The sequence below is a fragment of the Mauremys reevesii genome, linkage group 3 (genome assembly GCF_016161935.1).
Source record: "Mauremys reevesii isolate NIE-2019 linkage group 3, ASM1616193v1, whole genome shotgun sequence".
Taxonomy (NCBI): Eukaryota; Metazoa; Chordata; order Testudines; family Geoemydidae; genus Mauremys; species Mauremys reevesii.
Genome location: NC_052625.1, coordinates 20300480 through 20313029, shown reverse-complemented (window position 1 = coordinate 20313029; position 12550 = coordinate 20300480). Strand labels below are relative to the sequence as shown.

The 12550-nt window shown below is 39.1% G+C and overlaps 1 protein-coding gene across 6 annotated transcripts in view; it reads left to right on the top strand.

Moving 5' to 3' along the window:
- The window catches only part of USP34 (ubiquitin specific peptidase 34), a 310790-nt gene that overhangs the window by 160440 nt on the left and 137800 nt on the right, over positions 1 to 12550 (top strand). For 5 of the 6 annotated variants that reach the window (XM_039529334.1, XM_039529332.1, XM_039529335.1 and 2 more), the window contains 6 exons: positions 1392 to 1492; positions 2617 to 2826; positions 3618 to 3743; positions 7818 to 7940; positions 8050 to 8133; positions 8564 to 8650. In XM_039529334.1, the coding sequence (XP_039385268.1) occupies positions 1392 to 1492; positions 2617 to 2826; positions 3618 to 3743; positions 7818 to 7940; positions 8050 to 8133; positions 8564 to 8650 (731 nt within the window). The remainder of the gene's footprint in view (positions 1 to 1391; positions 1493 to 2616; positions 2827 to 3617; positions 3744 to 7817; positions 7941 to 8049; positions 8134 to 8563; positions 8651 to 12550) is intronic. The other variant, XM_039529337.1, reaches the window with a different exon arrangement.

Here is a 12550-nt window from a genome sequence, read left to right as displayed (position 1 = left end):
TTGGTAGATTAGTTGTGGAGACAAACTGAAGGCATGGTCGGTCCGCTATGCCCTTTATTGCCTCTGGTGAAACCATGAAGTGGTACCAGAGTGCATGTGTGGACCGATGGACTCTACCACTTTGAGAAGCTCCCGCTCCAGGCGCATGGCATATGCACATAACCCTCAGTAGAATATAGATAGGGACCACACATCTCAAAGAACCTCCTGTTACAGGTAAGTACCCTCCTCTGTCACGTTTGCTTTCTTTTTAATTTGCTCTATTTATGACTGTGACTGGCGCCTTGCCACACCATTTGGCACTTCCAGTACTCTGTGACCTTTGCCAGCCCCATTTCATCACTGTTTAGATGGCGATTCCACTGGCAAGGTCTTTGCTTTTGACAGAGCCTAAGCCATTATTTGACTCCAGATTCTTCCTGCTATAAGGTCAGAAGTCAAATTCTTTCTGATGTTCACAAACAATGACTATCTGTCTTAGAAGATGTCACCTCCAATTCACATTGTCATAATTATAAATAAATTTTACTAGAGAGGTTGAAGAAGAAATTATGAATAAAATATATGTTAAGCAGCATATAACAGAGTGAGACAACTATTCATTGTGAAAAGTTGGCAGTCAATATGCTCTAAGCTTGGTTACACTGTTTGCTGGTTTTCCTGCAGGTGGCCTCACTATATTCCCAGTCAGGGGCTGCACTGACCAATGCAGCTTGGAAAGTGAAACCTTCTTCTTATAGCAGCATGTGTTAGAGCACTCATGTTCCCATTCTGTGTTCCCACATGTACCAAAGCAGTGCTACAAAAGGAGAGGAATGGTTCCCTCTGCCACCTGCGTTCTTTCCAGTCTTAGCAGCAGATAGATGTGAACCTTTTTGGATCCTTCAGACCTGGATCCTTCATTTAGAAGTTTATAGTGCTTTATAATAATTTAATGGTACACACTTTAGGGACAATTAGAAGAAAATTTCTATGGCATCCACACTTAGTAAAACTATCAGTATTTAAAATAAATGCTTATAGAATAATTTTCCAGCTCTGGAAGAACTTAATGATAGATAAATTCACCTTGAAAGAACTATTATCTCTCTTCCCTCCCTATAAGGCAGATCTTTTCCCCCTGTGCCTTTTTTATTACAAGATATAATTGAACCATATTGCTAAGGAAGTAATTAAGGACCTGATTCAGAGGTCAATGAAGTCAGTGGAAAGATTCCCATTGACTTCAGGGGCCTTTGGGTCAGGCCCTGAGAGGTTACCAGGAAGCTGTATTTTGTAAAAATTTTCAGCAGATGCAGTATCAATGTTAATATTAATTTTACTTTTAAAAATTATGCTTTTTAAATAGCCAATGAAATTCCAGAAATTCACTATGTTGTGCTTTATTGTAGGTGGTCTCATGGGACCTGTGAGAATGATTTCATCTGGGCACGAACTAACAACTGATTATGATGAAAAAACACTTCATGAATTGGGCTTTAAGGATATGCAGGTATTATCAGTGTAAAGATAAGACAAATATAAAAAGATAATTTGGTATGCTGCTTTTGTCATGTGATGACCAGTAAGTGTATTAGGTGGTAAAATGTAAAATTCTTTTTGGCAGCATCTGTTTTCTAAAACCATTGTATTGTTTTCTGCTGTATATCATACATCCCCTTACACCCGAAATAAAATTACAGTTAGTTCATATTAACATACATTTACATTCTGCTGCTCTATTGCCTTACTGTTGTAAAAAGTAGTCCTGGTTGAAAAAGCCACATTCTGGGTGTATTAGTAGATGTGAAGTAGTACATGCTGAAGGATCAAAGTAAAATTTGGAACCATTTATTTTTTGTAGAGAAAAGGTGAAAATAACATCAAACACCAAGATTTTGGCCAAATGGTCACAACTGTTTGATTTTATGACCAGGATAGCATCTCAAAGCATTTTGTCATGAGAGCATGGAAAAGAGGGAAGGCAACAGCCATTGAAGCTGTCAAGAGCCTCCTTTCTTCCTTTTGATGCTCAAATCCAAAGCATCTTGTAAACAAACTCATAAAAGTCTAGAATCCATATCACATCTTCATTTATTCTAAGGCCTATCAGGGCTTGCAGCCCAGATCAACCTGCTGCCCAGGACATGAGCAAGCTTCCTTAGAGTGTGAATCCAGCCTCAATGCCTAAGAAAGATAGGAATGTCTACTTTGCAGGAAGGAGGATTAACCTTACAACCACTGCAGATTGGAGGACCCAACCTTGCACAACCCCTCCCTTTGTTACTCCTCCCTGCCAAAGAAAAAGACAACTTTAGAGGATCTGACCACCTAAATGTAGCACACGTTTGAATTAATTCCTTTTTTATTAATCACTCTCCTGCTGCCACCTCTCATACTTACCATGCCAGGCGAAATAAACGTAAATCTCCAGTGCTGCCCAATGTATGTCATTTTTGAATTGTGACATTCTATTGAAACATAGTTAAAGGATCAGCAGTGAAGATACTAATGTATCTTCCAAAACCATGTTCTTAAGTCTATTCTTATTTCTAAGCTGTCTCTGGTTTTAAAAATGGTCATTGTAGTTGTGTTGTTAAAATAGTCTCTATCTCCTCCTCCCCCCCTTGTTTCTAGATGGTGTTTGTATCCTTGGGTGCACCACGGAGGGAGCGAAAAGGTGAAGGTGTTCAGCTTCCAGCATCTTGCTTACCTCCTCCTCAGAAGGACAACATTCCAATGCTTTTACTTTTGCAAGAACCTCATCTTACCACCCTTTTTGATTTATTAGAGATGCTCGCATCTTTTAAACCTCCTTCGGGTGAAATGGCTATGGAAGATAGTGAGGTAATTTAGTGATCTTTGATTAGGATGACTGAATATGTCTAGTTTAAAGTCTGTCCAATCTGTCTACTTCTGATGGCCCCTCACCAAGGTATCCAAACATCAGCTACATCTAATATTTCTATCTGTATATTTAATTTCATCATATCTATAGATATAACTAAGCTTTTTATAATCAAAATGGTATGCTATTATTTACTAGTTGCTCTAAAAATGTGTTGCTCTGGAAAGGATGTGTGTTATTGAAAACACGTATGGTGGTTAGTAAGGGGATTTGGCTTGAAAAAATATTTTTAAAGATATATTGTAAAACTCAGTGACTTATATTTATCTCTCGTATAACTATATAAACCAATGGGATTTACACTGGGAATTTATCAGAATCAGTAGTTGTGTATTTAAATCCAGGATTTATTTACACTGAATCTTTTGCATGTCTTTATAGTATAGTGCATAAAGTAAAATTTCCACTCTTGCATCCGACGAAGTGGGCATTCACCCACGAAAGCTCATGCTGCAAAACGTCTGTTAGTCTATAAGGTGCCACAGGATTCTTTGCTGCTTTTACAGAACCAGACTAACACGGCTACCTCTCTGATACTTAATTTCCTTCTGTTTCAGTGAGACCTAAACTATCATGCTGTATTTATAGATTTATTTAACAAACTTTAGCTTGAGAACGAATTGCTTTTGTTTAAAATATAAATAAATAAAGAAACTTCAAACCCTAAAATGTCAGTGAGGTTGCTTTTCTTAAGAAACTTAATAGTAATAGATTTTTTTGTCTTTGTTAGAGTGCAAGATGTGAAGAACTCCACCTTCATGCAGAAAACCTGTCCAGGCGTGTCTGGGAACTGTTAATGCTTCTACCTACATGTCCTAACATGTTACAGGCATTCCAAAATATTTCAGATGAACAGGTCAGCCAACAGTGTTTGTTTTAAATATATATATAATGTGCAATTCAGTTAGACTTTTTACAGTGAAATTTTTACAATTTACCCAAAATTGAATGATGATTGATCCAACAGAGTTAAAAAAAACAAAACTGATTTCTGCAAGGGGGACATTGTCTTGAATAAAAGACAGAACAGTTTCAATAATAATATATCAGGACAGCTCATAGATATATTCTCTGGTTTTGTATTGGGTATAGTGAGAAAATAAAAAAAAAGAGGGGACCATTTTCACCTATTTCTATTTCACCTCTTACTATGTTGAAATAAAAATCAAAAGAAGTCTGTAGCTTTTCTAATTTAGTTTCCTGATTTGTGTCTTTAAAGGTAATGGGTTTTATTTTTGTAAACAAGATTTAAATAAGTAAAATGATCAGTGAATGTTCTCTCTAGTGACTTTACTGGTTCATGTTGAAATTAAATCTCATACATCTTCAGTTGTACAAAGCAAGTTGAAGCAATTTATTTCTTATTTTCATGTCTTCTTTGGGTTTCATTTTAGAAGTAAATAACCTTAGATATACTTGATTCTAAAGCAATATTCTTGAACTCTAGCCTACAAATTTTATGTGGCTTTAAAACTGAATCTTATGTTATTATTTGCCTTTTAGTATGCCTTGTTTTAAATCCCTCATTCCACCTTTCATAATTATAAAATACAATAGCAACAACCCACTGTTCTGGGTGTGCTTAGATTTGGTTAAATTTAAAACTTGCATTAAGTGAAGTGTGTATTATTTTGATAATAATTTTGAATGGGAGAGCATTTAGAATTTTATATATTGCTATAACCAGGAGGATGTTGGGTAACATATGATTCAATTTCAGTTATACTTTTTTTTTTTGGTAAATATTATTGGGAAAATTATCTTGAATAAGTATCTTGAATTCTGAAGTACTTCCGAGCATTTTTTATGTAAAAAGAGCAAATGTGTGAATTTTAAGCAACTTTCCAATATGAACCAACCACATGTAAGTACACTGTTTAGTGTCTATAGTGACATGTTTTCTGAGGCTTCAGAGATGATTGCTAATTAAAATAAAATGTTGGGTCATCATTTCAATACCTATTAATGGGCAGTAAAAAGTTCAGGTATGTGAGGGTCCCCCCTAATTGTAGCTGACTGAGGAAGTTGTGAATAAGAGTAATGGACGATCTCTCTTTAATTGTGATTGACTGTACCTGAGGAAAATAAAACACTAAGAACAAAATGAATTTAAATGAAAGAACTGTAAGAAACAAAACTACTGGGATTTTTGCCAGCAAAAATGTATTTGGCTAAATGGAAGAATTTCCTTACTTTGCCAGCAATCCTCTTGTAACTCTTTGTGTCAGCAAGTAAGTAAATGTTAAGGGCAGAGAGAGAAGCTGGCTGCAGGGGTCAAAATGTTTTATTTTCCCTGGATAAAATTAGTTTGACAGATTATTTTATTCTTTGATTAGGTTGGATTAAGTAGTAGGGTCTGATTCTGCTTTCCTGTTTGCATTTTTGATGCTCTTTTAATGTAACAATCATGTTTTGAAACTCAGGAATCTAGCATAGGATACGTGGAGGAAGAATGGGCAGGAAAGAATAGGTTATCCATTCTCTGCTGTGATAACCAGCAGTCATCATGCCCTTTACAAATTTTTAAATGACACTGCAGAGGTTCTCCCAAGATTTAGTAATAAAGGTAATAATTGGAGATGTACCAATCTCCTAGAACTGGAAGGGACCTCAAAAGGTCATTGAGTCCAGCCCCCTGCCTTCACTAGCAGGATCAATTTTTTGCCCCAGATCCCTAAGTGGCCTCCTCAAGGATTGAACTCACAATCCTGGGTTTAGCAGGCTAATGCTCAAACCACTGAGCTATCCCTCCCCCCTGTTTAGTGAAGGCAGGGAAAGGAAAAGCTGTCATATAATCTCAATGTATACATGTTTAAAATATTTTAAAAATATAACTTAAATTGTTGTTTAGATATGATAGATTTTGTCAAGTATCAGAGGGGTAGCCGTGTTAGTCTGGTTCTGTAGAAGCAGCAAAGAATCCTGTGGCACCTTATAGACTAACAGACGTTTTGCAGCATGAGCTTTCGTGGGCGAATACCCACTTCTTCGGATGCAAGCAGTGGAAATTTCCAGGGGCAGGTGTATATATAAGCAAGCAAGAAGCAAGCTAGAGATAATGAGGTTAGATCAGTCAGGGAGGATGAGGCCCTGTTCCAGCAGCTGAGGTGTGAAAACCAAGGGAGGAGAAACTGGTTCTGTAATTGGCAAGCCATTCACAGTCTTTGTTTAGTCCTGAGCTGATGGTGTTAAATTTGCAGATGAACTGGAGCTCAGCAGTTTCTCTTTGAAGTCTGGTCCTAAAGTTTTTTTGCTGTAGGATGGCCACCTTAAAATCTGCTATTGTGTGGCCAGGGAGGTTGAAGTGTTCTCCTACAGGTTTTTGTTTATTGCCATTCCTAATGTCTGATTTGTGTCCATTTATCCTTTTTCTTTTCCTCCACCATATGCCAGCAATGCCCCTCTGCTATGTACATCGGCCAAACTGGACAGTCTCTAAGGAAAACAGAGTTTGCTGTTAATTACTATTTCCGTCAAGTTTTTCTACAGAAGACTGTCTGTGAAGGGGGGGGGGGAAGGGGGTTGTTAATTGCATAAGACAGTCACCTTTACCAGGGTACAGACACGGGGGCAGGATCAACAGCAGGTCACACACACAGTGCAGTCAGTAGGCACCCTGGTCGGTCTGGGAGGTGTTTTCCATGTTCTGTGTGGGTGGGGGGTACGTGACTTTGTGGCATGGGAGGGCGGTTACAGAACTTATGCAGCGGTCCTTGTCCCGGACCACATTGCTACACAGCAGGGGAATCTGTAACCGTCCTCCCCCGCCACAAGGTCACATAGCCCCCGCACACAGAGTCCCGAAAAGGAGGGATGGCAGGCTCCGTTGAAACAACCAGTCCGGCACTGCAGACCGCTCTAGGAGCAGGAGCCTATCATTCCTCGAGTGTAGAAGCGGTGTTAACATCACTGCACACCCTACCCACCACAGTCTGCGTCCCTGTTTCAACCCTTTAACGCGAATTCATTAATAAAGAAACCGTTAATTAACAATGTTCCAGTAACTTTATTTTTAAACGTGTGTTGGAAGGGGGGAAACGTGGTGAACGGGGTATGTAACCGCAGAAGAAAGTCAACAGTAACTGAAGCAGGGGCAGGTTCAGCTTCTCTGTAAAGAAACTGAACAGTCACAGGTTACCCTGCTCCCTGAGGAACCTAGCTTTCAAAGCCTCCCGGATGCACAGCGCTTCCCGCTGGGCTCTTCTAATTGCACGGCTGTCTGGCTGAGCGTAATCAGCAGCCAGGCGATTTGCCTCAACCTCCCATCCCGCCATAAAGGTCTCTCCCTTGCTCTCACAGAGATTGTGGAGCACACAGCAAGCTGCAATAACAATGAGGATTTTGGTTTCGCTGAGATCCGAGCGAGTCAGTAAGCTCCTCCATCTCCCCTTGAGACGTCCGAAAGCACGTTGAATGATGACAGTTACCCAAGACCACCCTCGACACATTTTTCCCCCCAGCATGCATTGTGGGGAAATCCCAGAATTCAAATGGGCAGTGGGGACTGCGGGAACTGTGGGATAGCTTCCCACAGTGCACCGCTTCCAATGTCGACGCTTGCCCCGTTAGTGTGGCCTCACAAAGTCGAATTAGTGTCCTTAGTGTGGACACACAAATTCGACTTTGTAAGGTCGATTCCACAAATTCGAATTAAGTTAAATCGAACTAATCTGGTAGTGTAGACATACTTTTAATAATATTGAGTTAATTGGGATTCCTACTGGACGTATATTATTCAGATTGAGAGTCTGTAAATTACATCACATACATTTTAAGTTTTTTTCATGGTTGTTGTAACAATAAATATTAATTTAAAGATATGTAATATGTGAAAACCAAATTACTTGCCATTGTCTCTTCAAAAATGCAATTACTTTTGCCTTTATGGTCAGGTCAGCATTGGATTTAATTTTCTTAACTTTTTTGTAAGGGTAATGATGGATTTAGTTGGAAGGATCTCCTGCGAATAAAAAGTGCCCATAAACTTTTGTATGCACTTGAAATCATTGAAGCTTTGGGCAAGCCTAACAGAAGAATAAGGCGAGAGTCTACGGTAATATAACTTCTTATGTAGTTTCTAAATCCAAATTCTTATGGGTGAAATATTTATTACTTTAAATTCTAGCATTGATAAAATAATTTATTTTTGTGTTTATCCTCAGGGAAGTTATAGTGACCTTTATCCAGACTCTGATGATTCGAGTGAAGATCAGATAGAAAATAGTAAAAACACCTGGAGCTGCAAGGTTTGATTTACTTAAGTATTTTGTAATATGTAGTGTAGATTTTTCAAAATGACATAAAATGAAAGTTCTTTTAAGATAGCATAAGCTTTTATATTCTGTTTCACTCCTTGGAGTCTCTTGATTTCAAGTTAATATTATTAGCACATAATACTATTTGCATTAGGATACTGTCAGGAAATCCCAATTCCTGGGCCTAAATGATTAATGAGAAACAAAATTATTGTCTAACTTCAGTGTTCTTTGTCAAAAGTCCAGCCTCTGTTTGTTATATTTTTATATAAATTTTTCTCATGTCCTTCAAAAAATAAGTAACTGTATAGTTTATCAATGTTTTATTTCTGATTTTAATTGTGTATCTTGTAACTGAGACAAGGAGTTTAAAATACATTATGTACCTGATTTTTCTTACATTATCGTAATTTACTTACAGTTTGTTGCTGCTGGAGGGCTTCAACAATTGTTAGAAATTTTTAATTCGGGAATTCTAGAGCCTAAAGAGCAGGAACCATGGACTGTGGTAGGTGACAAGTCAGTGTTTTAACCAGCTATAAGGTAGCTATCCCATTTGAGTGCTTCCATTGCTAGCAGCCTTTGTTATATTTACTTGCACCTTTTCTGTAGAAAAAGAGAAGAAATGAACCATATAAAATGAACAATGAAAGGTATTGCTGATAAGCCAATTATTGTGCATTGAAACTAGTTTATTGAGTGCTTCTGTCTGTAATGGATACAAACCAGCTGCTAAATTGATGCCAATAAACACTAACAATATAGTATTATTTTTTGGGGAAATGTAAATTGTTGAATAATTGCAGTTTTAATCTCCCTTTTAAAAACATTACTACTTTTATCATTCTGACTTTTTGCTATTTTGTGACCACACCTTTATATCTTTTCTGTATGTTATTTTATTTGTTATTTTTGCTGAAGTCCTAAGAAAAAATGTGCTGGTTTGTAGAACTAAAAAATAATATACCCTAACCCCCAGATTGGAAACTATTTTCTGGAGCAAGGTACTGGATTCATGCATGCAGAGCTTAGCATCTGCACAGACCTGATTGTGAGATCAGAGCTTAAGTTTGCAATAAACTTGGTCAGAATATTGGAAAACAAGTATATATTTAAAAGGGGGGTTGATGGGTGGTTTCAAGGGGAAACCTGTACTTCTCAACCTCACTTTTAAAGCAGTAGTGTGTTTATTTCTTGGTACATAACCCTTTGTTGGCATTGAGAGAAATCACTACCACTACAATCAAGGGGTTAAATAAGGAAATTCCCTAACAGTGCACATTGGTGTTAGTCCATTTCATATATTTTGTTCATTCATTTCATTTTGTTTCCATTTTCAGTAGAAAGTTTAGTAGCAATTGGATGTCTAACATAGTGAATGCCAGAGAAAATGAGGTAGGATCTGAGGCTAAAATGGGGAAAGAACAAGTTAAAAATTACTTAGACAGGTTAGATGTCTTCAAGTCACCAGAGCCTGATAAAATACATCCTAGAATACTCAAGGTGCAGACTGAGGAGATGTCTGAGCCGTTAGTGATTATCTTTGAAAACTCATGGAAGGCGGGAGAGGTTCCAGAGGACTGGAAAAGAGCAAATATAAAGCCAATCTATAAAAATGGATACAAGTACAACCGTGGGGAATTACAGACCTTTAAGCAATCAATTTGCAAACTCCTAGAAGTTAATAAGGTGATAAGTAACACTCAGCATGGATTTGTCAAGAACAAATCATGTCAAATCAACCTAATAGCTTTCTTTGACAGGGTAACAAGCCTTGTGGATAGAGAGGAAGCAGTAGATACTGTCTATTTTGAGTATCAGGGGGTAGCCGTGTTAGTCTGTATCCACAAAAACAACAAGGGGTCCGTTGGCACCTTAAAGACTAACGGATTTATTAGTCTTGTGCCACTGGACTCCTTGTTGTTTTTGTCTATGTTGACTTTTGATACTGTCTCGCATGATCCTGTCATAAATGAATAAGGGAAATACAACCTAGATGGAGCTACTATAAGGTGGGAGCATAACTAGTTGGAAAACCGTTCCCAAATCATAGTTATCAGTGATTCACAGTCAAGATGGAAGGACATTTTGAATGGGGTACCTCAGGGATTGCTTCTGAGTCCAGTTCTGTTCAATATCTTCACCAATGATTTAGATAATGGATAGAGAGTACACTTACAAAGTTTGCGGATGATACCAAGCTGGAATCCATGACTTCTAAAGATCTCTGTGACATTTTCTGCTTCAGCCCCAGGGGCTGCAGTATTGGAGCTGGCAGCCAGCAGGGCTTTGGTAGGGTTCCAGTGACAGGCCACAACCTCCCCAGGAGGAGGGTGGGGGGCGGCCAGGGCGAGCGGTTGGGGATGTCCCGTTTTCTCTTTGGGAAATGTGATCACCCTGGAGGTCTGCAGCTTTCAGCTGCCGCGGGCAGAGGGGGAACCCTGCAGCTTCCAGCCAGCATGGTGGCAGAGGAAACCATGGAGCCGCAGCAGCCTTGGGTGCTGGATCTCCCCACTCCCCATTTTGTCACAGTTATTTTTAGTAAAAGTCACAGGTCACTGCTTCCATGAATTTTTGTTTATTGCCCTTGACCTGTCCGTGACTTTTACTAAAAATAGCCATGACAAAATCTTAGCCTTAATCATAAGTTAAATATGAATCAACAGTGTAACGCTGTTGCAAAAAAACCAAACATCGTTCTGGGATGTCTTAGCAGGAGTGTTTTAAACAAGACACAAGAAACAATTCTGCCCCTCTACTTTATTCTGATAAGGCCTCAGCTGGAGTATTGTGTTGAGTTCCAGGAAAGATGTGGACAAATTGGAGAAAGTCCAGAGAAGAGCAACAAAAATGAATAAAGGTTTAGAAAACATGCCCCATGAGGGCAGACTGAAAAAATTGGGTTTCTATAGTCTGGAGAAGACTGAAGGAGGGACATAACAGTTTTCAAATACATAAAAGGTTGTTACAAGGAGGAGGGAGAAAAATTGTTGTTGTTAACCTCTGAGGATAAGGGAGGAAGCAATGGGCTTAAATTGCAGTAAGGGAAATTTAGGTTGGACATTAGGAAAAACTTCCCAAATTTCATGGTAGTTAAGCATTGGAATAAATTGTCTAGGGCAGAGATCGGCAACCTTTGGCCCGCGGCCTGCCAGAGTAAGCACCCTGGTGGGCTGGGACGGTTTGTTTACTTGCTGCATCCTCAGGTTCGGCCGATCGTGGATCCCACTGGCCATGATTCGCTGCTCCAGGCCAATGGGTGCTCTGGGAAGCTGCAGCCAGCACATCCCTCGGCCTGCGCCACTTCCCACAGCCCCCATTGGCCTGGAGTGGCAAACTGCGGCCAGTGGGAGCCGCGATCGGCCGAGCCTGTGGATGCGGCAGGTAAACAAACCGGCCCCGTCCGCCAGGGTGCTTACCCTGGTGGGCCATGTGCCAAAGGTTGCCGATCCCTGGTCTAGGGAGATTGTGGAATCTCCATCACTGGAGGTTTTTAAGAATAGGTTAAACACCTGTCAGAGGTGAGATAATGCTTAGTCCTTCCTTGAGTGCGAGGTCCCTTCCAGTCCTATGATTCTGTGAAATTATGTATCTTATCATCACTATTCATCTATCAATTAATGTGAAATAAACTCTCCTTATGTTGGATATTACTTTGCAGTTTGGATTTCTTTTCAGTTTGTATTTGTTAGACTGAGTTTGTTTTATCTGTTTGTTTTCAGTGTGAGCATTTTGTCATGTAATAAATATAAAGTGTCATGGACTGTGTATGTTTCAGTGTTTAGGATATTTAAAGTATCCCATACTGAAAAAAAAATCTTTATTTTTTATGGAAGGAGAATAATATTTTTGAGCTTTGTTTTTTTCAGTTTTTTCTCTTTTGAATCTGTATAAATACTTGTGATATACACTTTTCTATCTCTCTCATGACGCTTGGCATCTGTTGGTGCTCTCTCTGGAGCAGTGCCAGGAGAAGGGAGATGCTCTGTATTTCTCTCCATTCCCAGCATAAGCCAAAGATTCTATTAGTGCCTTAGTTGATCTTGCATTTAGGCTTGCAAGAGGAGGAGGAGTAAAGTGCAACTAAGGCACTGATTCTGCAAATAAATATTCTAGTGTAGACTCCTGCACCTGTGCAAAGTCTTAAAGATTTCAGTGGGATTCTGAATGGGTATAGAGAGCTATGCTTGTGTATCAGTTTGTACGATCTGGGCCTATGATTGTGTTAGTTTTGCTTGTATGATACAACTCTTGCTGGTTGTGCTGGGCAAATGTACATGCAGGAGTAATAATACATATGAGATCCTTGGAGATCGTAGTCCCAGAAGGAAATAGGAGGAAAGAAAAATCAGAAACTACTGAATGAATGAGAGGTTTTCATCTCTTTGTGACATTACAATACAAAATG